Here is a 24839-nt window from a genome sequence, read left to right on the forward strand (position 1 = left end):
CCATGTCAAAGCACATAGCAGCCAGCACAGAAGAGTTACTTGTCGCAACCATGGTCTCTACGCTCATTCCCCCCAAGGTGCGCCTGCTTCGAGTAATGCTGCTGATTTGATTCAATACTGACTGTCCCCAGATTGCCTCGCCCTCGGTACGTTGAGCTCCACCCTCCGCAAAATCTACACCTCGCCATACCCTCAACCTGGCCCCGGCCGTCCGCGCAACCCACACTATCGCATCATGCTAGAGAAAGAGCCTCGAGATCTAGACTGACAAAGTCGACATACAGGGCATTGGTGCTTCGGCCGACGCCGCCCGCATGCAGCGTGTCGTCTCGTTCTACGAGAGACTCCCTCGCGGTCCCGCTCCCGAGCACAAGCCTTCCGGCCTCCTCCAGAGATACCAGCACCGCTACTTCAGCGGCAAGAACCCTTCGGCCATGCGTACGACCACCCTTGTCTCTATACCTATGCTCTGGACTCGAGCTGACTTTGTCCGACACAGCCCTGGTTCACGTCATTGGCACCATGATCGTCCTTGGTTACGCCCAGAACTACTACTTCCACTTGCGTACGTCTTGCCTGGATCGGACATGGATACGTCAGGTAGCTAACTGCAGGCTCGACAGGTCACCACAAGAACAACGCCCACTAAACGGGGCAAGGCAATGGAAAAGGACGGTATGCAAGAAGGCAGGGAAGCCAAAAGCCCGAGTCCTTGTCTTTGTAATTATACAGCATAAAACCGGAAGGGAAGTTAGCGGACTCTATTCTTCGTTCTTGATCGTGTGATATGTGAACGTTGTATAACCATGGCAATACCGGGTCTATAGGAGCACGGGCCACCGTGATAGTGTTGAAGGCGGCGACTTGGATTATGTGACTGCGCCGTATTGTGCCAGAGTGAACCAGCTCCTTCTGGCAAGACTTTAGCTGGATTGTCCGTTGGCAGACAGAAAGTGATATCTCACAGCGGGCTGACATCCGTGGGCTGAAGCCGCATCATCCTCGATCCTTGCCAGGCAGGCAGCGCAACGCTTGGGAACACGAGACACGAGACACTCCGACCCTTGAGCAACCGAGTCTCTAGCGGGCCGCGCAACTCGCCCACGATCTCACCACTGTCAACCTCTCACTCGCCGAGACTGTTATGGCCGAGTTGAGCCCCCATAATGCGCTGATCAACCACCAGTCGGTGGACGACCTCTCACCCTCCGCCGACCTGCATGCATCCCACCAAGACAGCGAGCCCGCCGTCACTCCCGAATCCGCCCAACACCAACTACAACTACCACACGATTCCGAGACAACCCCACTGGATCTGAACTCTTCTCAAGACCATGGCGATCTCAACCTCACAATCAACAGAGACGTGGATAATGCGACTCCTGATCAACCGGGCTCCGACACCGACTCCAGCCGTCCAGATGCTTCCAAGGTCGCCCGTTCTGGTTCAGTAAAGAAGCCTCTGTCATTCAAGCCTGTTTCTATCACAAAGTCCTTCCTGGCCAAGACGGCGACAACTCCTGGAAGCACCCCTCCTCCAGTCAAGGTTGCAGAAAAGCGTGCGCCGACCATACCCAACTCTCCTAGACTCATGCTGACACCTCGAAAGCATCCCCTCAAATGGCCACACTACAGATGAATGCGAGACCACGCCTGATTGCAAAGACCGGTAGCAGCGGCTTGCGCGACGCTCCTCGTGCTCGCCCAGGCGACGGCACAAGCACCCCGGATGCTAGGACTGTGTGGAATAAGAACCAGCGTCAGTACCACTCGCACAACCAACGCCTTGTCGCATACTGACCACAGACCAGCTGCTCCACCTGCCCCGACCAAACACTACACCGACGAAGAACTCAAGCAAAAATACGGAATCCACCTGGCCACCCGTCTAGAAGCAGAGGGAACCACCGAGCCAAAGGCAAAATGGGCCGACATTGACGAGGACGAGGAAGAGTGGACTCCCGAGACGGTCGAATGGATGGACGGAACCAAAACCACTATCAGTCATGCGGATGCTGTTCCCCCTCAACCCTTAGAGAAACCCGCCGACAAGCCTCAAGAAGAGCTACCTCCTACTGCTGCTCCTGTGCCGTCTGCTCCTACGGCCAAGCCATCTATGACTGCGTTGAAGCGTTCGACTCTGGCCGCACAATCGCGCACCATCTTAAGACCTGGAGCTGCACAACAAGCAAAGCAGATTGGCGCCGATGGAAAGGCTACTCCCGACAGCAAGTCGCCTATGCTGAAGAACACTGCACCCGCACCTATCAAATCGCCGTGGGCAGCCCTTCCTCCAGTTGAAAAAGCCTCCCCTATCACAGTCAACCCTCCTCCAACCGCACAGGCTCCTTCCAGATTCTCACACCGAGACGCTCACGGATTTGATGCTCTGTCTCAGCCGCCGCCTACGCGTGAGATGGCTACCGACACATTTGATCGATCTTGGAAGGACGGAGAAAGATCGAATAGAGAGCTTTTCAATTCGCAATCGGGACGCTACGAGCCAGCCCCTGAACACCGCAGAAACTCACGCCAACAAGACTCATACCAGCGGCAACCCGCAGTCCTGCAACGTCCTGCTCCTGGAGGCGGCCCTGCAGAACCTTCAGCCGCCTTCCAAGCTCGTACAAATTCTCAGACAGAAGCAAGTCCTTGGGGTCGTAGAAGAGGCTCAAGCATCAGCGGAAACATGCTTCGCGATAGACGCATGTCTTCTTCCAGCAAGGTCTTTGATCCTGCCGAGCCTTCTCCTGAGTTGGCACCTGAAGGCAAGGTAGAGGTGCAACCGCCTGTCGAATCCTCTGAGGCACAGCTACATCAGACCGACGGTACCGCACCCAGTGCCTTGTCAATTGAGGAAGAGCGCGAGAAACAGAAGAAGCTTATGCAAGAAAAGCGCGAAGCAGCAATCCGACGCAGACAAGAGGAAGAAGCACGTGAAGAAGCCGAGAGAAGAGAGAGGATCAGAAAGAAGATGGAGGCTCTCGGAATGCCTCTTGAGAAGACACCACCTCAAGACAAAGCCGAGAAGTTCGAGAAGAAGCAGCCTGAGGTACCGAAGCTAGCAGATGCGCCATCCGCCCCTGTTTCGAGCGCGTCGCCAGAAATTGCTCCAGCCGCAGAAGCAGTTGTGCCGAATGAGGAAACATCGCGCACCGAAGCGCACGCATCACCAGTCAAGCAACTCTCACCTCGAAAGGAAAAGACTGTTGAATCTTCGCTGTCGTTCGCCCAAAACTCCGCTCCCCTCACTCGCCCTGCGCACAAAACTCTTTCGTCGCCTCAGTTGCCTGGTCTCCAACAACACTCACCCAATGGTCCAACGCGCAGTCCCTACCAACAGTCATCTTTGCAAGGCATGAATTCGTCGTCCTTCTCGTCGCCCAGCGACCAGAAAGCGCAACCTGCACGTTTGCCGTCGATCTCTGGCGCCGAGTCTTTTACGACCACACCGTGGGGCAGCGCCAGCATGACCTCGCACACCGCACCCGCTCTCTGGGGCCCTCCACCCAGCAACAACAGACACATCGGTAACGGCACATTTGACGCAGGCTACTCGAGCATCTCTCCAAACTCACGCCCTCAACCCCAGAATGCGCCATTCACCGCACCTTTCAACCGCCCCTATCCCTCGCGTGTCTCGCCCAAGGCCTTCGGTCAGCCAGCATCTGCCCAGTCTGGCCCGATGGACCAGCAGTTTGGTTCCTTGTCTAGTCTCGACTCACGCATGCCCGAGTCTACTGGCGCATCAGCACTTGCCGGCGCATCGCCTCTACCTGAACCCGCCCGTCTCGCCTACCCGACTCCTATTGCGCCTCCACAGAAGGCTGCTCCTCGTCAACAGCCTTTACGTGATACCTCGGCCTGGACCAACTTCTCCAACAGCGCACAAGCAGCTAGGGATGATGCACAGACTGCGGCACGCGTCCAGAATGAGCGAGCAAAGCCATCCTCGCCACAGCAGTCTCATCACACTGGTGCCAATTGGACCGTCACCGAGACTTTTGTACAGACGAAGCCCCGTGGGCTCGAATATGAGACTCCAACCCGCAACGCAGTAAAGATTCCCGGCCCTCATAGAGCTGGTGCCATTGGCGCTGCACGTCCTGGCCCCCACAGAAGCCAAGTCGTGCCAGGCCCTCACAGACTCAACCAAGTTGCGTCAGGTCCTCAGTCGCCCATCGCCCAACAGTCGATGCACCATCCTCCTCCTCCTAGCAGCGAACAGTTGCACACGCCTGGTGAAGGCATAGTGCGCCTTCCCACCGGTCCATCCAGCTCCTCCAGAGCCTTTGACAGCCCAAGCAACGGCCCCACTGGCGTGAGACTGCCTCCCCGTACTGCATACGCAAGCAATGCTCAGTCTCTGCCTCTTCCTGTGCAACCTCCCACCCCAGGTGCAGCTCCGCAGCAGTCGAGGTTCTTCCCTTCAGCTCTCTACGGTGGGTCTCCTCCTCCTGAGGAGGCTGACCACCCAGTCTTTGGCGGTGACTCCAGACATCCTCTTGTCAACCTGCCGACTCCGAGACCTCTGGTCAGGCTGCCACCTGCCGCTTCTGCAGACCGTGAGCAGTCCAGTCCAGTCACCATGCCTCGAAGTGTGCACTCGTACACAGTGGGCGCAAGACCTCTTGTTCAGACTCAAGACTGGCAGGCCAGATTTAACGGACTCTTTGGCAAAGCTCAAGTCTTGACTACAATTCCTCCTTCTCCACCCAAGACTCCCCCAAAGACGCAAGCCCCTGCTCCTGCCGTCGCATCCGTGTCTAGAACCAGCTCGGATCTCGTGATCGCGCAGAGCGCAACTACCGTCTCCCTTCCGCGATCTGCCTCGCCTGTATCTACCTACACCAAGATCGTGTCGAAGCCAGGCGTTGATGACATTTTCGATGGAGAACTTAGTTTCGGCTCCACTCCTAGAGTCTTCTTGCCTCGTGGCGTCACATATCCTGATGCACCTGCCACCGTCACTACGCCCGTCAGACCGAACTCGAAGTTCCACAAGACTGTCGAACCTCAGTCAAAGCGCATGATGTTCTTCCACGACCATGCTATTCATGACGTTACGGTTCAGATCAAACTTCCCCGGCCTTGGTTCACTGCCATACACGTTCCTCTGCCATGCAAGAACAAGAGCGTCAAAGGTCCCAAGAACGCCAACAGACCCAACAACAAGAACAAGCGCAACGCCTCGAGCAATGTCAATGCAGACTCACCCGACACTGCAGCTCCTGCTGCTACCGAAGCCGCCAGTAGCAAGCCCCAGAACACTTATGTCACGGGCGACAAAGGCGCAAAGACCCCGTTGGCCGAGAATACTGTCCTCGCCAACTCCAACACGGAAAATACCACCAATACTAGAAAGACAGTCTGGCCCAAGGTGCCCAAGGGACCTCGCGGTCGTGGCCGTGGATTGTACAGTGCGCAGGCCTAGACGGTACACCTTTGTGTCAGTCAGCTGAAACTCATGGATGGGATTATCGATCACTGGAGTAACAAGGAGCTTTCTGATGGAACCAACTATTCGTTTTTTGCGCTTTCGCTTCTCTTTACGCTCATGATGAGAGATCTTACTGTGAATGAATGCAGTGACTTACTACATTTCAGATTCGCATCCGTTGGTGATGCCGCGAACAGTCAACCGAGGTGTCATTAATGCTATCAGAAGCGCACCATGCTTTATTATAACAATTGAAGACTATCATTCAATACAACTGTGCCACTTGCTTGATGTGATGTGTGGTTTGGTTGATTGACCCTCCTCGTGTGCAAAGATATGTCACGCTGACAGCTATAGAAATACGCAGTTTGGTTGCATAAAGAGCCGACAACATCGCGACTCTCTGGGGACATTTTCTATCTACTAGAGGAACTGTGCATTTCTATAGCATGCGCGTGACAAACCTTATCTTTGCACATGGGGAGGGTGCTTGAGAGTGCTGCCGGGCGGTGCGGCGGGTGGAGGCTCCGAAGTGCTGCCAAGTCATGCTACGCCGCCGCCGCATCTCCGTCCCAGGCGCATTCAACTTTTGTACATAGCTCGACATGACCGCTGTTTGACCTCATTCGGTGCATCTGGCCGTATCACCAACCTTTCCAAGTCGCCAGTCAGTGAAGCAGCCACCCAGCATGGATGATCTCGAAGCGCTTGAGCATCTGTCGCTCGTCTCAAAGGTCGCTTCCGAGATCCAAAACCACATGGGCATCAGCGACAAGACCATTGCCGAATTCGTCATTGCACAGCATGAACAGTGCAAGAACCTCGATGATTTCAAGACAAAACTCTCCGAGTTCGACTTCTCGGCCACTCTCGCGACTGCTATCGACCGCTTGGTACTTACCATGCATCCAAAGTACAAATCAAAGGCCAAGGACCAAGCGCATACCAATGACGAGGAAGAGCGGGATCTCGATGGCGAAAGAGACAGAAAGACACGGGTTTTCAGAGGATTGGTGATACCGGACAAGGATGTCGCATTCGATGACAACGCGCCGCAAGAGGACGATTCGAAACTGGATGCCATGGACGATACATTTGCCCTGCTTGAAGGACTAGCAGGTGCAGGAAAGCCGAAATCGAAACCTAGCGCCCCTCGCAAGCGCAGCGTGAGCCCCGTGGCCGAAGATGATTACGATGACCGCCGAGCCAAGAAGTCGCGTAGACGATCACGCTCGCCAGAGCAAAGACATGACGATTACGTATTCGAGGATGAGTTTGGCAGGACACGCACGTGGCGCAAGCAGGATCAGGATACCGATCGCAAGAGCAGACATCGACAAAGGAGCCGTAGCGGAGACAGACACCGACGCGCGCCGACACCTGAAATGGACGACTCTCCAGTGTTGTACAAAATTTACGATGGCAGAGTCACTGGAGTCAAAGACTTCGGCGTCTTTGTAAATCTGTACGGAGTCAGGGGCAAGGTGGACGGTCTGGTCCACATCTCTGCTATGGCTGAGGGTAAGGTCAATCACCCTTCGGATCTGGTATCTCGCAATCAGGAAGTCAAGGTCAAAGTCATGAAAGTTCAAGACAACCGTATCAGTCTTTCCATGGCTGAAGTTGATCAAATGACTGGACAAGACTATGCTCCTCACAAGCGTATCGGTGCTGCTACTGGTGCAAATGCCTCTGGCCTCAACGGAGAAGAACGCTACGGCAATCTTACTTCGAGCGTACCTGTGATCGAAGGCAACATGAACCAAAAACGCAATAGAAAACGAATGACATCTCCGGAGCGCTGGGAGATCAAACAACTAATTGCCTCTGGCGCAATCTCGGCGCAGGAGTACCCTGATATTGACGAAGACTACAACGCGGCTCTCAGGGGCGAGGAGATTGAAGAAGAGGAAGACGTTGATATCGAAGTCAGAGAAGAGGAACCGCCCTTCCTTGCTGGACAAACTAAGCAATCTCTGGAGCTATCTCCCATTCGAGTGGTCAAGGCACCTGATGGTTCGATGAACAGAGCAGCCATCGCTGGAGATGTCCTTGCAAAGGAGCGACGAGACCTGAAGCAACAAGAAGTCAGAGACAAAGCTGCGAAAGAAAACTCTGGAGTTGATCTGCAAGCACAATGGAATGATCCCATGGCAAATCCTGAACAACGGCAATTTGCCAGCGATTTGCGTCAGGCTCGTCAGAACGATGGAGAAGTGCCAGAGTGGAAGCGTATCGCCTCACACAGCAAGACTCAGTCCTTCGGTAAACGCACCAACATGTCGATCAAGGACCAGCGCGAGAGCTTACCCGCTTTTCAATTCCGAAAACAATTCCTGGAGGCTGTCGCAGGATATCAACTTTTGATCGTTGTTGGAGATACTGGATCTGGAAAGACCACTCAACTAACGCAGTATCTTGCTGAGGAAGGCTACGCCAACTCAGGCGTCATTGGATGTACTCAGCCTCGTCGTGTTGCTGCCATGTCGGTCGCTCAACGTGTTTCTGAGGAAGTCGGATGTCGTTTGGGAGAAGAAGTTGGTTACACCATTCGCTTCGAGGACAAGACGTCGAGCAACACCAAGATCAAGTACATGACGGATGGTATCATGCAACGTGAGATTCTGCTGGATCCGGAGCTCAATAGATACTCTGTCATCATGCTTGATGAGGCTCACGAGCGCACCATTGCAACCGATGTTCTGTTCAGTTTGCTCAAGAAGACGTTGAAGAAGCGACCTGACATGAAGTTGATCGTCACATCCGCTACACTGGATGCAGCGAAGTTCTCAGAGTACTTCAACCAATGCCCTATCCTTACCATTCCCGGTCGTACTTTCCCCGTCGAGATCATGTATTCTCGCGAGCCCGAGTCCGACTATCTCGACGCCGCTCTCACCACGGTCATGCAAATTCATCTTACGGAGCCTCCAGGCGATATTCTTCTTTTCTTGACTGGTAAAGAGGAAATCGATACATCTTGCGAGATTCTGTATGAGCGAATGAAGGCATTAGGGCCGAGCGTACCGGAACTCATGATCCTCCCTATCTACGGAGCCTTGCCGAGCGAAATCGCCAGTAAAATCTTCGAGCCTGCACCAGTGGGCACCAGAAAGGTTGTCATTGCAACCAACATCGCCGAGACATCTATTACCATTGACGGAATCTACTTTGTTGTCGATCCTGGTTTCGTGAAGCAGAGCGCATACGATGCTAGACTTGGTATGGACCGTCTGCAGGTCACTCCCATCTCACAGGCTCAGGCCCGCCAACGTGCTGGACGAGCTGGCAGAACGGGACCTGGAAAATGTTTCCGCCTGTACACTGAAGCTGCGTATCAGTCTGAGATGCTGCCAACCACCATTCCCGAAATTCAACGTCAAAATTTGGCCAGCACTATCTTGACGTTGAAGGCTATGGGTATCAACGACTTGCTCCATTTCGACTTCATGGACCCGCCACCGACGAACACCATGTTGACAGCACTTGAAGAACTTTACGCATTGTCAGCACTTGACGACGAAGGATTGCTCACTCGACTTGGCAGACGCATGGCTGATTTCCCTATGGAACCCACGCTTGCCAAAACGACAATCATGTCAGTGGATTTGGGTTGCTCTGATGAGATTTTGTCAATTGTGGCCATGATCTCGGCAGTGCAAACCGTCTTCCACAGACCCAAAGACAAGCAAGACCAGGCAGACAAGAAGAAGGCCAAGTTCCATGATGCATCGGGAGACCACCTGACTCTGCTCAATGTATACAACGCATGGAAGCAGAGCCGAATGAGCGACCCTTGGTGCTTTGAGAACTTCATCCAGCCGCGAAGCATGAAGAGAGCAGAAGATGTACGCAAGCAATTGGTACAGATTCTTGATCGTCTTCGCCTTCGTGTCGTTAGTTGCGGTCGCGATACTACACGTGTGCGTCAAGCTCTCTGCAGTGGCTTCTTCAGAAATTCGGCTCGCAAGGATCCTCAAGAAGGATACAAGACGTTGATCGAAGGCACGCCGGTGTACATGCATCCTTCGTCAGCGCTGAATCGCAAGGCGGCCGAACATGTCATTTACCACAGTTTGGTGGAGACGACAAAGGAATACATGCACAACGTTACGGTGATTGAGCCGAAATGGCTTGTGGAGGCAGCACCTACATTCTTCAAGGTGGCAGGCAAGGAGGGAGGACTGAGCAAGAGAAAGCGGGCTGAGAGAATCCAGCCTCTTCACAACAGGTTTGCGGGTGAGGATGACTGGAGGTTGAGTGCTCAGAAGAAGCAAGGTAGAGGCGGTGGTGGAACATGGGGTTAGTCAGATAGTCCATCATATAGAAACAAAGCCAGTTCTATGGACATCAGAATCAATTGATGGTTGCTCCAAAGGTGCAGATGTCTAGATCGGCTTGTTCCGATGGGCGGGGTCTAGGTCGATGATGGTGATTCGAATGCGGCGGAATTTTAGCAACCAAGTCATCACCGGCAACCTGAAGTCAATACAATTCTCAAGACAGCTCGTCCGAGCTCTAAACACTTCAGCCAGACTTTCGCCTCTACACAGACACACTCGGAATCTTCAATCCACATCAGCAATCACCCACGTGCGCAACATGGCTTCCCTCGACGACAAGTCTAGAGCGCTTCTGCAGAAGGCCTACCCTCAGACTCCCGAGCTCGAGGGTGACATGATCAAGCTGTCGCAGTCGCTCTTCCCCAAGGCCGAGGTGTGTAGCTACTGCTAGTAACAGCAAGGACCAGGTCTGACAAACTTTGTGCAGTACTCGACCAACGAGAAGACCGAAATCGAGCAGTGGCTCATCACTTCGTCCCACATTGCTTCATCCACCGAGGACGCTGCTAAGACCGCCGAGCGTCTGTCCTCGCTCAACACCCACCTTAGCACTCGCTCCACTCTTCTCGGCTCCAAGCCCTCGGTTGCCGACATTGCCCTCTACGCCCGCGTTGCTCCCGTCATCGCTTCCTGGTCTGCTGAGCAGCGCACTGGCGAGCAGGGATACCACCACATTGTCCGTCACGCCGATTTCGTCCAGAACTCCCCCCTCTTCGGCCTCAAGGTCGAGGAGTCCGAGAAGGTCAAGATTGACCAGGACAATGTCGTCTTCAAGATCAAGCCCATCGACCTGAAGGCCGAGAAGGAGCGCAAGAAGAAGGAGAAGGAATTGGCTGCTCAGGGTGCCACTGCCGCTGCCAACGCCGGCGCAACCGTCACTTCGGCAGCTGCCCCCGAGGCCCAGCAAAAGTCGGTTGTCGAGAAGGCCACCGAGCAGGCCGAGAAGGTCAAGGATCAGGCAAAGACTGCCGGTGAGAAGGTCGCCGATGCCGTCGGTGCCGAGACCCCTGGCGTAAGCAAGAAGACTGAGAAGAAGGCAAAGAAGGAAAAGGCTCCCAAGCAGCCCAAGGCCCCCGCCGCCCCCGAGAAGCCCTTCTCGCCCGCCCTCATCGACCTCCGTATCGGCCACATCCTCAAGGCTATCCGTCACCCCAACGCCGACAGCTTGTACGTCTCCACCATCAATGTGGGCGACGCCCCCGGCACCGACAACACCGAGGAATACGAGGGCCAGACCTGCCGTACCGTCTGCTCAGGCCTCAATGGCCTCGTGCCCCTCGAGGAGATGCAGGGTCGCAAGATCGTCACAGTCTGCAACCTCAAGCCCGTCACCATGCGCGGCATTAAGTCCTGCGCCATGGTTCTCGCCGCCTCACCACGCCTCAAGGAGGGCGAGGAGGACAACCACGGCGGCCCCGTCGAGCTTGTCAACGTCCCCGAGGGCGCAGTCGCCGGCGATCGCGTCTACTTTGACGGCTATGAGGGCGAGCCCGAGTCTGTGCTCAACCCCAAGAAGAAGATCTGGGAGGCTTTCCAGCCTGGCTTCACCACTACTGATAAGCTCGAGGTTGCGTTTGAGGTCTCTGCTGTTCCTCAATTGACCGAGAAGGGAGAGACCGGTGTTAGACAGCTCAAGACCAAGTCGGGTGTTTGCACTGTCAAGTCGCTTGCAGGTGCTACTGTGCGATAAGTGCTCGATCGTGGGTTCTAAATAACAAGCATAACGATATACTCTATGTGCGTTAGACACGTGTCCGCACGAAAATGCAAAAGATCTGCTCAAGTCCCTCGTCTTTTGATTCATAAAAGTAAGCATAAGAGTGCCAGTAAAAGAAAGAACCATGAAAGCATGACTCGATGTAAAGACAATCAAAGACATTGCTGATGAGAGCTCTCACGGAAGTCTCTCCGGACGCCTGCCAAGTCTTCCCACAAATGCCCATCAAAGTCGTAGCCCCCAGCCGCGGCTTCTCCAAACAAAATATTTTTGTCCAAAACGCAAACCAGATCAACCTCACCACCGATTCCACATCTTCTGCTCACAGCAACCTCACCAACCTCATTCATTGCTCCTTAACCCTCGACAATCGCCCACCATGCCCAAACCTCGCCGCAACCTCCAAGCCACCGCCGAGGAAACAATGACTCCTCCCTCTTCTCTCACACCAACTCAATCCCTCGCTCGTGTCCTACAAGCTGCAGGCAACAATCTCTACCGCGTTGAACTTCCCCCTTCCTCTACTCTGGCCTCCGACGCTTCCAAGACTCTTCTCGTCGAACTTCCCGCACGCTTCAGATCGACAATTTGGATCAAGAGAGGAGGCTTTGTGCTTGTTGATACAGCAGCAGCAGGAGAAAGAGAGAACAAACTGGATGGAGAGATTGTCAATGTAGTGAGGAACGAGAAGGAGTGGCGAAAGGAAAAATACTGGCCCAAGGAATTTGTGCAGAGGATTTCTTATGCAGACGACGACGATTCGGATGAGGAAGAGTCGAATGTGGGCAGGATGCCTCCCTCGGATTCGGAGGATGAGTGAGGCCACTGCTTGCTTCCTACGGACCGCAAAGCTTTTGGGGTTTGAGGCTACTCTACATGCTGGTGTTTCTCTGCTGCTGCTGCTGCCGTCTCCCTGGCTTCCTTTCTCGTGCCATACCATACGCCAACCACCGTCGTAGCGAGGACTTGCACCACAACCATCGAGCTGAAGTTTGTGCTCGGAAACACGTTCCAGGCGTACTCTTGGGCGCCCCATAGCGCATACTGCAAGACCGGATGATAGCCAGCACGCCAAAGCAACGCAGGAGTTGCCCAAACGATCCAAGAGTAGAATTGGTAATGCAGTGATCTTGCACAAAGCATCCCAATCGCATTGGCTGAGAGAATGGTGGTCAAGATGAATCTTGGGGTGACTCTGGCTGAGATCTGTGCTTGTCTTTCTGCTGAGGGAGGGTTGAAGATTGAGGTGATGATGGCTGGCAGGGATTGTCGTGAGGGCTTCAACCAGCGAGTCGTGACGAATAGGATAAGCAGAGAGATGTGTGCAGCCAGCAACGTCAATGCAAATTGCTTGGAGAGGAATGTTTCTTCTCCCACGAACCGCCAGTTTACTGTCCACTTGAAGAAGAATTGTCTCGTGAACTCGAATGCTCGTGAGAGGTAGCCCTGAGGGTTATGCAGTGTGAACGGCAATGACAGCAGGACCTGTTTTCTTTCTATCAGTATGAAGCCATGCAGATGCCATGTCAAGAAACATACCTGTATCAACACAATCAACGAAGCATGACCAACAGCAACACTCGCGCCAATTGCCTGCAAAAGCACAATACCCACAGAAGGCAATGCAAGCAACAAACTCATCTTGACTCCCAAGCCAATCGAATAAACAATCGATCCAGCAATCCACCATCTCTTCTGATAGCAATAAATAGCCACAAAGAAGAAAAACACAGCAAAGCAATCATTAAACAACCTCAGTGTGAAAATCGAATGCATACGCTTGCTCAAAATAAGCATCGGGAACACATATGGAGGTATCTGCCATTCTTCATCATCAGCGTATCATCCTTTTAAACGAGCTCTTTTGTCGAAGGCGGAGTACAACAAACCTTTGCATTACGGTAGCATGCCATAACCACTGCGAGCGTCATCAAATACAAGATTCCAAAAATGATCTGTGCAAACGGGATATCGCTGCCTCGATCGGTGATGCGATAGAGCAATTCATAGATGTAGACGTGAGCTGCGGGATACACCAGTGGTCCGGTGCCGCCATGGATTTTGGTGTAGTCGCGTTCGCCGGCTAGGTATTGGGATACTTGTTGCACGTAGGCTGTCCAATCGATCTCGGTATCTGTTTTTCGTCATTAGTATGAGTATACTTGAGTTGTGGGTCGTGTGCTTGTTTGCTAGCTGCATAGAAACGAGATGGCTGCTTGCTTGCTTGCTTGCTGCACAAAGGGATATGGTTTGCATACATGGTACTTTCCACACGATCAATGCCGTAAGTGCTGCATCGGCTACCAACAACAGCGGACATATCCATCTGGTATGCCACGGGTCCTTGGCAATGCCCAAGCACTTCTGGAAGACATCCATGACTAGGGAGAAACTTGGTTTGTCGTGACGGCACCCCGCCGTTGTTGCTAATTAGGTTGGAAATCTCCAGCTGGGAAGGTGTAAGATTGGAAGAATTTCAGCTGGACGGAGACGCTACTGTAGCAATCAAATGCCACGTGCCTTTATGATGTTGCGTCCGAGAAAAAGGAGATGTTTGATGAGGATAGAGTTGCGGCAAGCACCCGAGGAGCGGCTGACGATCGCTTCTCCGCATTTTCCATTCTCTTGCAAACTCTCGTTGCGAAGCGCAGCTTCCTTTCGACTTTCATCAATATAATCATTCTGTTGCCAGCGACACGTCTCTTGTGGTGACTATGTGGCCTTTAATCGGACCGACCGGTCACCACACCCTCTTTCACATACGTAAGGGATGTTGTTATAAAGCAATACAGTAGATCAAAAAAAAAGAAGGCGATTGCCTTTTAGCTGTCAAACCGTCCCGACTACCAGAAACCACTCTTGAGCACATCATGCAGGCAAAGTGGCTGGCTGAACAGCAAACACAGATCGAAACAATATCATGCAGCCCTCAGCCCTATCGATTTGCCAAATCTACGCCATTTCGCGTCCACTTGGCTTATACATGCACCTGTTACCTATTCCAGTCTGACCGCAACCCAAAAAGCAAAATTGTCATCTGCGCCATGTGGCCGTGCTAACCACAATCGACCAACTGTTTGCGAATGGCGTCCGAAAAGAATGGCAGTGCAAACCGCAGGAAGCACACTCCGCGGCCATCGTTGACGGTATAGCTACTCATGCCTAAAGGTCTGTGTCTCGTGTGCGTGCTTCATGCAGCTATTGTAGCTTCCGGCAGGTAGGCAGTTTGGGGTACCTCTCGTTATGGAATGGCTGTTTGTCTTAGCTGTGGAATAGACGCAACGACCAACGAGAGCGTAAGGTTCCTGGATACTGACCACTGTCTTATTCTGGACTTCATCTCCCGATGGTGTTTACCGATGTTCGCTCTTATAGTCGAGCTCAAGTCATTGTCTTTCTTCCGGTATGAGCAGATTTGAGTCGGTTATCCTCGAAACCAGTCATATTCTCCTATACCGTCGTACCATCTTGAGACCTTCCCTGGATTCAGGAGTCATCCTCGAGAAGAGTCACCAACAAGATACTGATTGTCTTGTATTTGAAAACCGATCCTTCGTACTTCTCTTTTCTCTCATCCGAAAACCGCAACAGCACGATTCAAGACAACATCTTGCATTCTCGACAACAACATGCCACTCACAGACATGTATACCACACACAGCTCACCAGTCGTCGGCATCCCACTCACACCGCCCTCATCACCAAGTCTATCTTCAAGACAGTCGGCCGTCGTCAAACCCCCTCTCATCTGGCGATTGTCGAGTTTGGACAGCCTTCTCGAATACAAAGAAGCTTTGAAGCAAGAGAAAGAGACTGGTACATCAGTGACCACCATGGAAGTCACAACATATGACGATGCATCGTCCAATACCACAAAAGATCAACCGTTTCGATCGGCCACTGCTGAATGGTCGTTCATCGCATCTATGGCGTTGACACAACTCATCGCGGTAAGAACATATACCATCACATTGTCTTGAGTAGCGCTGATGCGAAGCAGGAATACATGATTTCGGGTTTTGCAGTAGTGCTTCCAACAGTACTGACAAAACTCTCGAACGGAGACACATCGGACTTCTGGCCTGCCACGGTTCTGTCGCTGCTGCTTGGCTCAACGCTGTGCTTTACTGCACGCCTCTCCGACAAATACGGCGGATATCCCGTCTTCATGCTTGCTGTACTCTGGTTCTGCCTCTGGTCGGTGATCGCTGGCTTCAGTAAGTCGCTGGTGCTCATGGAAGTATGTCGAGCTATGCAAGGGTTGGCCATCGCTGCCTACACACCGAGCAGCTTTGCATTGTTCGGTGCCATCTACCCCAAAGGTCCTCGCAGAAACACCGTCTTGAGTATCTATGCGGCGTGTTCGCCTGTTGGGTTCTTCCTTGGCATAATGGTCGCTGCTCTGCTGCCAGTTGAGCAATGGAGATGGTGGTTCTGGATTGCGGCAATCATGGCGTTTATGGCTTTCGTTGCTGCTTACGTTTCTGTGCCGTCAGACCGTCCGGAAAGGCACGAACTCAACCTCAGCATGGATTGGACTGGTGCTGCCACTATCACTTCTGGTCTGATTCTTGTCGCATATGCCCTGGCTGCTAGTTCTGATTCGCCAAAGACGTGGTCAACTGCAGGTGTGCTGGCTCCTTTCATCATCGGCCTTGTTTGTCTGGTAGTCGCACTCTACATCGAAGGCTGGCTTCCGACATCCTCCAAGCGCTGGCAAGCAACATGTCCTTTGCTGCCAAAGCAGTTCTTTGCACCAAAGTCCGTCACACCACTCATGATCGCATGTGTGTTCTTCTACGGCAGCTTTGGCTCTTGGCTCTTCACCACCACCGGCCACCTCAACCTCGCATACAACGTCAGCGGAGTCAAATTAGCAGCATGGTTCGTGCCCATCGCCATCAGTGGCTGTATCTGCGGTCTCGTCACCGGCAGAATCCTACACCGTGTCCCTCCCATCTGGACTCTACTCGTGTCCGGCATGGCGTGGATGGCAGCACCTCTGCTTCTTGCTTTCGGCAATGCTTCTCAGGGCTACTGGCCGTTCGTCTTCCCAGCTATGATTTGCTCGACCATTGGCATTGATGTAACCTACAGCTTTGCAAACCTCGTGTTGTCCAGTTGTTCGCCGCTCCAGTGGCAAGCACTTGCTGGTGCTGTAAACAGCACTACTGTCAACCTTGGTATGGGTTTTGCTCTGGCGATTACACAGGTCATCCAGACTGCGACTGAAGGACAAGATCCTAGTCTTGAGAGTAGGTTGCTGGGTCATCGCAATTGCTATCTGTTTTCTGCAGCTAGTGCTGCAGTGGGTTTTGCAATCGTGGCTGCTTGTGTTAGGGTGCCTAGAGCTTGTTTGCAGTCTGAAGAGGACGAGGATGAAAAAGTTGGAGATGTGGAGGGTTGAGGTTGAAGATGAAGGTAAAAAGTTTAGATGATTGTTTGTAGGGTATAGAATAAAAGCATGGCAACAACGACAATGCAAATGATGTGTATCATATCCAATCCTACAGACTCCCACAAGCAAGGGTGACGGTCCGCAAGCTATGAGAGCGCTTCAATGAGTATCAGACATCCACAAAACAAACACAACTTCTCACCAAGGAAGTCGCTGACCACCCTGTACGCATCACCTTCACCGAATTTCTTTCCATCCACACTCCCTCCCAAAGAGATCGAGCAAAAAATAATCACCTTTCCTCACGACAACAAGTGATGAGTCAAAGCCAAACTCTTTATCCTATTCTCTTTCCCATGATCTAAGCCATCAGGTGATGGATGAGGTGGAACGGTTAGTTTGAGTAGTGCGAAAGGGACAGATATTTAGTGTCGTGATTATGATGGGAAAGGAATGCTTAGACAATTGTTTCTCCTTCATTGGATCAGTCATAGAGTTGACTATCTGCTCTTCGTGATTCTCTAGCTGTTCCTCATACTTGCTGATTGATGGTCTTTCCAAAAGCTCTGCGGGATCATGGAGCACTGGAATGGATCAAGTTGTGAAAGTGTCTTGTGCAATGCAAAGCGACCAAAAGGAGAACGCGTGCATAGTCTCAATCTAAGAGGGAGTCGCGATGCGTCTGCGTACTCTCCCGCTTGTTATGAGAGCTTCGAGACATAACTTATGAGGCATTTCGAGGAATATCTTAGATCTTTTGGTTTTATCTTTGCCCTCGTGCTAGCGGTAAGGTTCGCGATGGATCCACACAAGGGTTTGCAAAAGCCTGGGTATAATGGTTCGCCTGACCTGCCAACGAAAGAGGGCGCAAGAAACACCGACACATGGAAAGCAGAGAACGGCCGAGTATCGTGATTGTTATGACCGATGTCATAGTCAAGAGATGGAGAACAAGTGCTGTGTAGGGAGCTTGAATTCGAATACCCAGCGATCTACTGAGACTTTCAGAGTTAGCGCGTGTTTCCTGGTCACCGTAGACCTTTAAAAAGTTACCTTGTCAGATGATGCAAGAAAGTTGGAACATGTGTAATGGTGTTGTGGTTGCAGAACCTGCTGCTTCAGCCTGTGATGCCAGGGACGACTTCATGGAAACGGCGCAGGTCAATGTCGCTGGGTTGGCCCAAAAAGTGATCTCGGCTGGCTCTCCGTGGAAGTGCTCGTATCCCCCTGCGTGATCCCCTCAATTACTGCGCTCTCTCCTCCCAACGTCTTTGTGTTGTTCTATCTCTTCTTTGAGCGGTTGCTTCAATGTTTTGTTCCTTTAAGAAGCCGTCGCTATCTCGATCTTGAGTTCAGAAATCCTCAGCATACGTGACATGCTTCGGAGACCTGCTGCTCTACCATTTGGTGCTGATTTTGCTCTTGTGCTAGCGGCGAGAGTCGTGATCGCTCCAAAGAGGTATTCGCAGGAGTCTGAAGATTTGTTCTTGTCGTTACAATGGCGGCTTCCACAAAGGCCATAAGGCTTGGCCAGGCCATGGCTATATAGCGCTCGAGAACGTAATCAGTAGGCTTGGCTTCGTGATTTCGTCGTGGATGATAGTCACTAGACTAACTAAATCTATTGGCGATGCATATGTATATATATGTTCAACAACCTCGATAGGAACAAAGACGAGAATGATTGCCAGTTACGATTCAATTGCGAAACTGGTAAGAGCGACCCAACCGATGTACAATCCGGAGAGCCTTCACGAAGAACAGAATCATATACACAGGAGCATTCGATATTAAACGGAGAGACTACCGATGTGAGAAACGAATACTGTATTGTAGACTGAAAGTACTAGAAACGAGAGTGTAAGAGTTAGGGGTGAGATGGGTCCAGCCTTTCTTCGCTATATGAGAATTTCGTCATGCTCGCAGTGTTCCAAGAGTCGGGGGAACTTGTCAAAACCATGCTGCCTCGAAGCACTCCGTACCATTTTACCTCAGGGAGACCTGCAATAACTGACGATCTCGTGGAACCACTCAGCATCTTTTGATACTGCTGTTGAATTTCGAGATGATTGACTGCTACTTTTGGGTCGTTTTCAGACCTCAGTTGTGTAGGGTGATTCGTGGATCCTCGCGACGACTCTCGAAACCGTGATTAGTGGCGTTGACTTCGTGGCATCGGCTTGGATCGTAAACATCAAGCTGATCGAATCTATCGACAGATACATATAAACCATGCACAGTCTTTAGAGAAGCAAAGCCATGGTTGTAAGTTGGTGAAACTTCTGGCGAAATGTCATCGCCACGAGCTGGTTGGTAGCATGCCAGCCCATGAACATATTGGATCTCTCACGAAGAACGAAGTCATATAGATGAGTGCTACCAGTGACAAGCGGGAAAATTCCCAACGTCAAAAACGGATGTATTGCAAAACGAAACTACCAAAGTAATGAAGCTCACGTGAGTCAAAAGATGAAATACCAAGCATCGTGGAGCCCAGACTTCGATGTTGTCGATAGAGCTATCGGGTTTAGATGAGTTGGTCTGCGGTTTTCAGTCGCCGTGAGGCTTCGTTACTTACCTTGTGAGTTGCTTCGGACGAGTTCGAAGTGATACTGAACTTTCATAGGTCGTGTGTGCTTCCTGTCGTGTGTGCTTCCTGTCGTGTGTGCTTCCTGTCGTGTGTGCTTCCTGTCGTGTGTGCTTCCTATCGTGTGTGCCCGGAGTGTAGTCATCAGAGTGTGGTCATCAGAGTGTGGCCATTGGAGTTGGGTCATCGGAGTGTGGTCATCAGAGTACCTGCTGCTTCAACCTCGGTTGTCAGGGACGACTTCATGGTAATGGCGCGGGTCAAAGTCGCTGGATTGGTCGAAAAAGTGATCACAGTATTCGGATGTGTCGTGGCTTTCGTCTTGGCTGAAACACTCATCGCAGAGGCCGTAAGGTTTATCGAGATTGCTTTTCACCCGGACACCGAATCCATATGGAAGTCCTTCAAGCCTCTCTACCTCGTGCCAAAGTACTCTGGCAACAGCGGTTGCCAACAGAGAGTGGATAGGATAACATTTCGGGATGTTCTCCATCATGAACCAAATGACCTTCCAATCGGGAACGTCAAAGTCTGGCTTGAAACACTCAGTGGTGAGTTCATCGGTGATGGCCTCACGGAGGACTCGGATGTCAAACTTGTCCGCAAGGACGTATAGATTTACTAGGTCTTCCAGAGTATGATGCTGCAGCTGATCGGTCGCAATCCACCTTGCGAAATCGCCAAATAGCTCCACTGAGACGTCTTCCATATCCATTATGCCAGTTTGAGCCTCCAGGAACCTGCCCTCGAAGGCTGTTTTGAAGAAGGGTGAGAGTGAGCACAGTTCTTCTCGAGGAAGTTCGAATATATAAGTCGTTCCATCTTCCTTGATCTTGACCAGGACACTAGAAGGGTCGCAGAGTTGGCTAGTAATGATCTTCATTAGTACTCGTCTGGCGATAAAATTCTGATAGCTTACCTAGCCATGACAATGGTGGCACTATGCAGAAAAGTCGAGTAAGGTGTCGATTAATTGGTGATGAATGACAATGCGACGAACCAAGGACGACCAGCGTCAGACAGGTAAGGGTTGGTGGAGAAAATGTGGAGACAGAGACCAGCTCCGTTGATTAAGATAGTGTAATGATGGTGGTGGGTAGACAGAGGCCAGCTCTGTCGGTGGTAGAAAGCGAATGAGCAGAGACCGGCTCCGGCTGTGGTGGAACAGCGAATGAGTGGAGACCAGCTCTGTTGACGACGAATGGTCTGAGCGACAGAAGATGTGCAGAGGCCAGCTCTGTTAGTAGTAGGGAGCGAATGAGCAGAGACCAGCTCTGTTGGTGGTAGATGATATGAGAGGAATAAGATGCGCGGAGACCAGCTCTTTTGGCAGTGGGCGGTATGGAAAGAAGAAAATGAGAGGAGATGAGATACTGGGTGAGTTTATGTAGATCAACTGACAATGCAGCGGAGATTCTGCTCAATACCCAGGAACAATGGAACCATCAATAGCAAGCATCTGCGTTTTGATACGTTGTAGCGATAATGAAACGCCGTCATAAGCTATTGGCGTTATAGCGACAATACATACAAGTATTGAATAATCTTCGTAGAATGGACGCTGCTTCGATGTATCAACAATGCTTGCGAGCGGAGTCAATGCTAACACATTCTAGAGTAACTCAGGTAAGCTCAACAAGATCCGGCCATCGATCAAACATCTCATTGTCTGACAGAACGAATGTGTTGTTCTAATGTTTGTCAGGTTCCCGTAATGTTGTGGCTACAGCTTACGTGAGATGGAAGCGGAAGAAGAATTGTAGAGCAGTTCGAGACCTTGAACAAATTCAGTGTTCCTTGTACACAGCACTCCGATGCGTAGAGTTGCTAGCAAGGTGTCCCTATCCAGCAGCACACGGTCAGGATGGCAAAAGAAAGAGGAGTCGGACAAAGCTGTCAGCTTCTACTTGTTGCCAGAGTTTTCACGATACAATGACGAGAGAAAGGTAGGGCACGCAGCAAGCTCGAAATCATTGGAAGCCCCTAAGCAGGACGAAACCAAGTCGTTGTAGCCCATCTACTCTGCGATACTTGGAAGCAAAAAGAACAAAACGTAGAGCAGCAGGGATTCCCACGTGGTCACCCACCGTAGTACTAATCTGCCGTTCAACTGCTTATGTATGGCAGAGCGGACGGGATGCCCAGTTTTCAGCTGACTGTGGCCGTACGTGAAAGTCACGCTTTGATCTTGGTATCTGACCGTTTAGGAACCGCACTCTGACGCGTCAATGTCCGATCATGCTGCCCCAAAACATCATCCTTGGGTGTCAGGGTTCCAGAACAGGACCCCAGGAGTGCTCAAAGACTTATATCTCTGCACTACTCGAGTCAGGGATAGTATCGAGGACCTATCGTAATTCAGAACCTGATTTGGTTTTCTTTGCTGCGTCTCGAAGCACAACCCGTCGTGGTCACGCTTGTTCACCCTGGGAGCCTCATGTGCCTTTTGGGACCTCATGGTCGTCTTGCGGCGTACCCAAGCTTACTCACGTACGTAGGTATCCAGGCTGATGAGAGTGAATTCGAAGATGGCTCTGTGAGTCGCGACAGCTAGGAACGATGCTTGCTGTTGGGAAGAGATGGAGAGGAACCCACACAGAAAGCCGCCAAGACGCGCGCCACGCGCCAGCAGCAAGACTAACATGTCGACGACTGCCATTAGCCCCCTCCTCAGACCTGCCTACTTCTATACAGGAGGAAGTCGATCACAGAAATCGGTGGTGCTTGAAAATAATGTGTTCTAAATCTGTCAGCAGGGGCTAGTGCAAGATGGTGGCTGCTCAGAAAGGGGAATCGCTCCGAAAAAAGACTCGGCAACGGAGCCTCTTGCCGCTGCCGTTGTATGCCGCCCATGTCCTACGTCGTACTTGCACAAGCCGCGTCAGTTTCTTTACTAATCTGCTTGAATCGATTCAACATCTGCCTGTGTTGATGAGGATAATTCTCTGCCACCGTTTCACACAACTACTGGACTCTGATATATCTGGAATTACTGCCCAGGATCGCCATAGGATCTCAAATTCTCAACGGTGCCAGCTCGACGTCATGCAGTGTGGTTTCTGGAGCCTTTTTTCTCGAACATAACTCCCTTTGGTCACATGTATCCATATTCTCGAGCCCGGCAACTGTTGTCGGTCGCGTTACTTGCGCTGCTGTGTATGACTGAAGCCTGTGAAAACCCACCAGTCTCGCTTCACGATGGACATAACCAGTACGACCAGGCGCCACACCACAATACGGGATATGTCAGTCTGGGAGAACGCTTGGTAACCGTACGTGGTGGGGAGCCAGAACCCCCAGCTGATACGAGGACATTGATCGAAAACGTCGCGACCTCCGGACCTACAGTCAACCATCAATACCACAGACATGGGACCGAATTGGGCATGTTAAGCGCTCGGGCCGTCATTGCGAATAGCTCCGCAGCTACCACATCGAACCCTGCGGCCCTGTCGTGTTATGCCACATACTCAGAATGGCGAGCTGCCTCGATGAGCTGGGCAATGACCGCGATTGATGCTAAGTCATGGTCTTCCACGACTACTACCAGCAGCATCACGCAAACATTCGACACCGTAGCAACAGTTTACCCCTCTGTGGGTCTCACGACATACAAACTGTGCGATGGATCCCCAAGGGTGGACTTTGAGCCCTTGACTTTGACATCAACCTACACTTCTGTGACCGAGTTTGATGCATATGTTACTCCAGGACTTCCGACTTATTCTTCGTCCAAACCGTGTAACGCATCTTCTGATGACTGCGAGTATCTCTACTATCATAGCGGGCTGTCCTGGGATGACATAACACTTGAGGCCCTCTGCGGATCGCCCGCACATCTCGGTCTAGTAAGATATTCAACCCCACGCAATGATTGTTCGTATCGCTAACCATTTCTCAGCCATGCTTGATTATGGGAGGGCCTGTTGAGCTCGCCTACTTCCCGGTCACCACGGTCGGAAACGATAAGTGTCGCGCTAACGGATCTACCATCACGAATACTGGAGGTCCCACAGTCATCGAGGCATTGGGTACCACACTCACGTCCGGTTCGGTCTACCTGTCTTTCCAGACGTTGTACGCCTTCCAGGAGGGCTTTGGCAGAAGAATTGGTCCCGCCTTTACCGATTTTATCCTGCCGTTACCTTCCAGCGCTATCTCGACGCAATGTGGTGGATGGTTCTCTGCTCAGGGCCCTGGGACGTCTTTGAATTACGCAGACCTGAATTTCCCTTGGCCAGCAAGTGCCTACAACTGTATGAACCGTTGTAGTACTGACGTGTCTTTTACCCTGATGAATGGTACTCAGATCAGTTGGTCGCCGCCTCCACAGTGCTCTACTATCTGGTCAGATCTGAACCCTATCCTCGCAATGCCCACAGAAGTCCGCAATTTGGTTCCAGCGTGGTCAACATGTAGCATGTGGGACGCAGCGCTTCCAAACTTTGTCTTTGATCCGCCTCGTGCCCTGGTCGCAGGTACAACGGTGGTCACACCGACAGCAGCTTGGGGCGATCAAGGCTCCGCCACTCCTGCGTCTCCGGCAGCTACCTCATACACCGCTCTACCGGAGACTGTGGCTTCCACATCGATCACATCCGCAACTACTTCATCTGTTGTCCCGTCGAGCACAGCGTCAAGCTCGATCGCGTCTGCAGTAGCAACACCGACCAGAGGTACAGGGGCCACAGGTATAAGCATAGAATTCAACGTTGATGGCCGTACGTTCACGGCAACAGCCGGCCACAACGCCTTCTCCATTTCGGGTCAAACCATTTCGGTCGGCGGGCCACCTCGAGTGGTGGAAGGCGAGACTATCAGTTTGGCGTTGTCAGGATTTGTCATCAACGCGACAGATACTATACCGTTCACTTCGAAGCGGGTGTTGACAACCAGCAGTGATGCAGAAGTCTCTTCGTCGCTCACTATCAGTAAAGGATTCAGTCCATCTTCTGGCTCTTCTTCCAGTCCATCTTCTACTTCATCTGGAGCGTCGACGAGTGTGGTATCTTGCACATGCATCTACGTGGTATCTTTGCTTGCGGTGGTACTATTCTGATCCGAAGGATCCAGTGCTTCATTTCTTCCATCATCTGAACGGTCGGTCTTGGGTACAGTCAGGGCGTTTTCAGGCTACTTTTCTCAAAGATACCACGGTACGGGATTGGTCTGTTTCCATAGAGGCATGTATGTTCATATAGTATCCCGTAATATCTTCTCACATTTCACATACATACTAGCGAGACAATCAGATCATATCATGATCTTCGACGATCAGCTGGCCACAAAGAGCTGCATTGATTATGGATCCAAGACAAGCAAGGATACTTCGGCCGTGTTGACAACGCTGTTGT

General features: G+C 51.8%; 8 protein-coding genes across 8 annotated transcripts; 6 read left to right on the top strand and 2 right to left on the bottom strand.

Moving 5' to 3' along the window:
• Positions 1–50: 50 nt before the first annotated feature.
• M436DRAFT_75588 (mitochondrial F1F0 ATP synthase-like protein subunit F) lies at positions 51–649 on the top strand (the record flags this gene model as incomplete). The annotated part of the gene is made up of 5 exons (XM_013569025.1): positions 51–77; positions 132–146; positions 285–438; positions 500–565; positions 624–649. 5 exons carry the CDS (start codon positions 51–53, stop codon positions 647–649), a joined length of 288 nt encoding a protein of 95 aa, XP_013424479.1.
• Positions 650–1144: 495 nt separating this feature from the next.
• On the top strand, positions 1145–5434 carry M436DRAFT_54145 (uncharacterized protein; the record flags this gene model as incomplete). Its single annotated transcript, XM_013568846.1, has 3 exons — positions 1145–1559; positions 1610–1759; positions 1812–5434. 3 exons carry the CDS (start codon positions 1145–1147, stop codon positions 5432–5434), a joined length of 4188 nt encoding a protein of 1395 aa, XP_013424300.1.
• Positions 5435–10042: 4608 nt separating this feature from the next.
• M436DRAFT_53945 (nucleic acid-binding protein) lies at positions 10043–11473 on the top strand (the record flags this gene model as incomplete). Its single annotated transcript, XM_013568809.1, has 2 exons — positions 10043–10156; positions 10211–11473. The coding sequence occupies 2 exons, from the start codon at positions 10043–10045 to the stop codon at positions 11471–11473; spliced, it is 1377 nt and encodes a 458-aa protein (XP_013424263.1).
• Positions 11474–11879: 406 nt separating this feature from the next.
• Positions 11880–12320, top strand: M436DRAFT_75593 (putative eukaryotic translation initiation factor eIF1a-like protein; the record flags this gene model as incomplete). The annotated part of the gene is made up of 1 exon (XM_013569026.1): positions 11880–12320. The coding sequence occupies one exon, from the start codon at positions 11880–11882 to the stop codon at positions 12318–12320; it is 441 nt and encodes a 146-aa protein (XP_013424480.1).
• A 47-nt stretch (positions 12321–12367) lies between these two features.
• On the bottom strand, positions 12368–13879 carry M436DRAFT_75594 (Lethal(2)neighbour of Tid protein; the record flags this gene model as incomplete). Its single annotated transcript, XM_013569027.1, has 4 exons — positions 12368–12985; positions 13040–13318; positions 13390–13634; positions 13759–13879. 4 exons carry the CDS (start codon positions 13877–13879, stop codon positions 12368–12370), a joined length of 1263 nt encoding a protein of 420 aa, XP_013424481.1.
• Positions 13880–15129: 1250 nt separating this feature from the next.
• M436DRAFT_66677 (putative MFS multidrug transporter) lies at positions 15130–16907 on the top strand (the record flags this gene model as incomplete). The annotated part of the gene is made up of 3 exons (XM_013568942.1): positions 15130–15450; positions 15501–16755; positions 16798–16907. The coding sequence occupies 3 exons, from the start codon at positions 15130–15132 to the stop codon at positions 16905–16907; spliced, it is 1686 nt and encodes a 561-aa protein (XP_013424396.1).
• A 2795-nt stretch (positions 16908–19702) lies between these two features.
• Positions 19703–20412, bottom strand: M436DRAFT_84874 (uncharacterized protein; the record flags this gene model as incomplete). The annotated part of the gene is made up of 2 exons (XM_013569028.1): positions 19703–20351; positions 20405–20412. The coding sequence occupies 2 exons, from the start codon at positions 20410–20412 to the stop codon at positions 19703–19705; spliced, it is 657 nt and encodes a 218-aa protein (XP_013424482.1).
• Positions 20413–22871: 2459 nt separating this feature from the next.
• M436DRAFT_54436 (uncharacterized protein) lies at positions 22872–24544 on the top strand (the record flags this gene model as incomplete). The annotated part of the gene is made up of 2 exons (XM_013568895.1): positions 22872–23333; positions 23387–24544. The coding sequence occupies 2 exons, from the start codon at positions 22872–22874 to the stop codon at positions 24542–24544; spliced, it is 1620 nt and encodes a 539-aa protein (XP_013424349.1).
• Positions 24545–24839: the final 295 nt, after the last annotated feature.

Source organism: Aureobasidium namibiae (assembly GCF_000721765.1).
Source record: "Aureobasidium namibiae CBS 147.97 unplaced genomic scaffold scaffold_17, whole genome shotgun sequence".
In the NCBI taxonomy this organism is placed as follows: domain Eukaryota; kingdom Fungi; phylum Ascomycota; class Dothideomycetes; order Dothideales; family Saccotheciaceae; genus Aureobasidium; species Aureobasidium namibiae.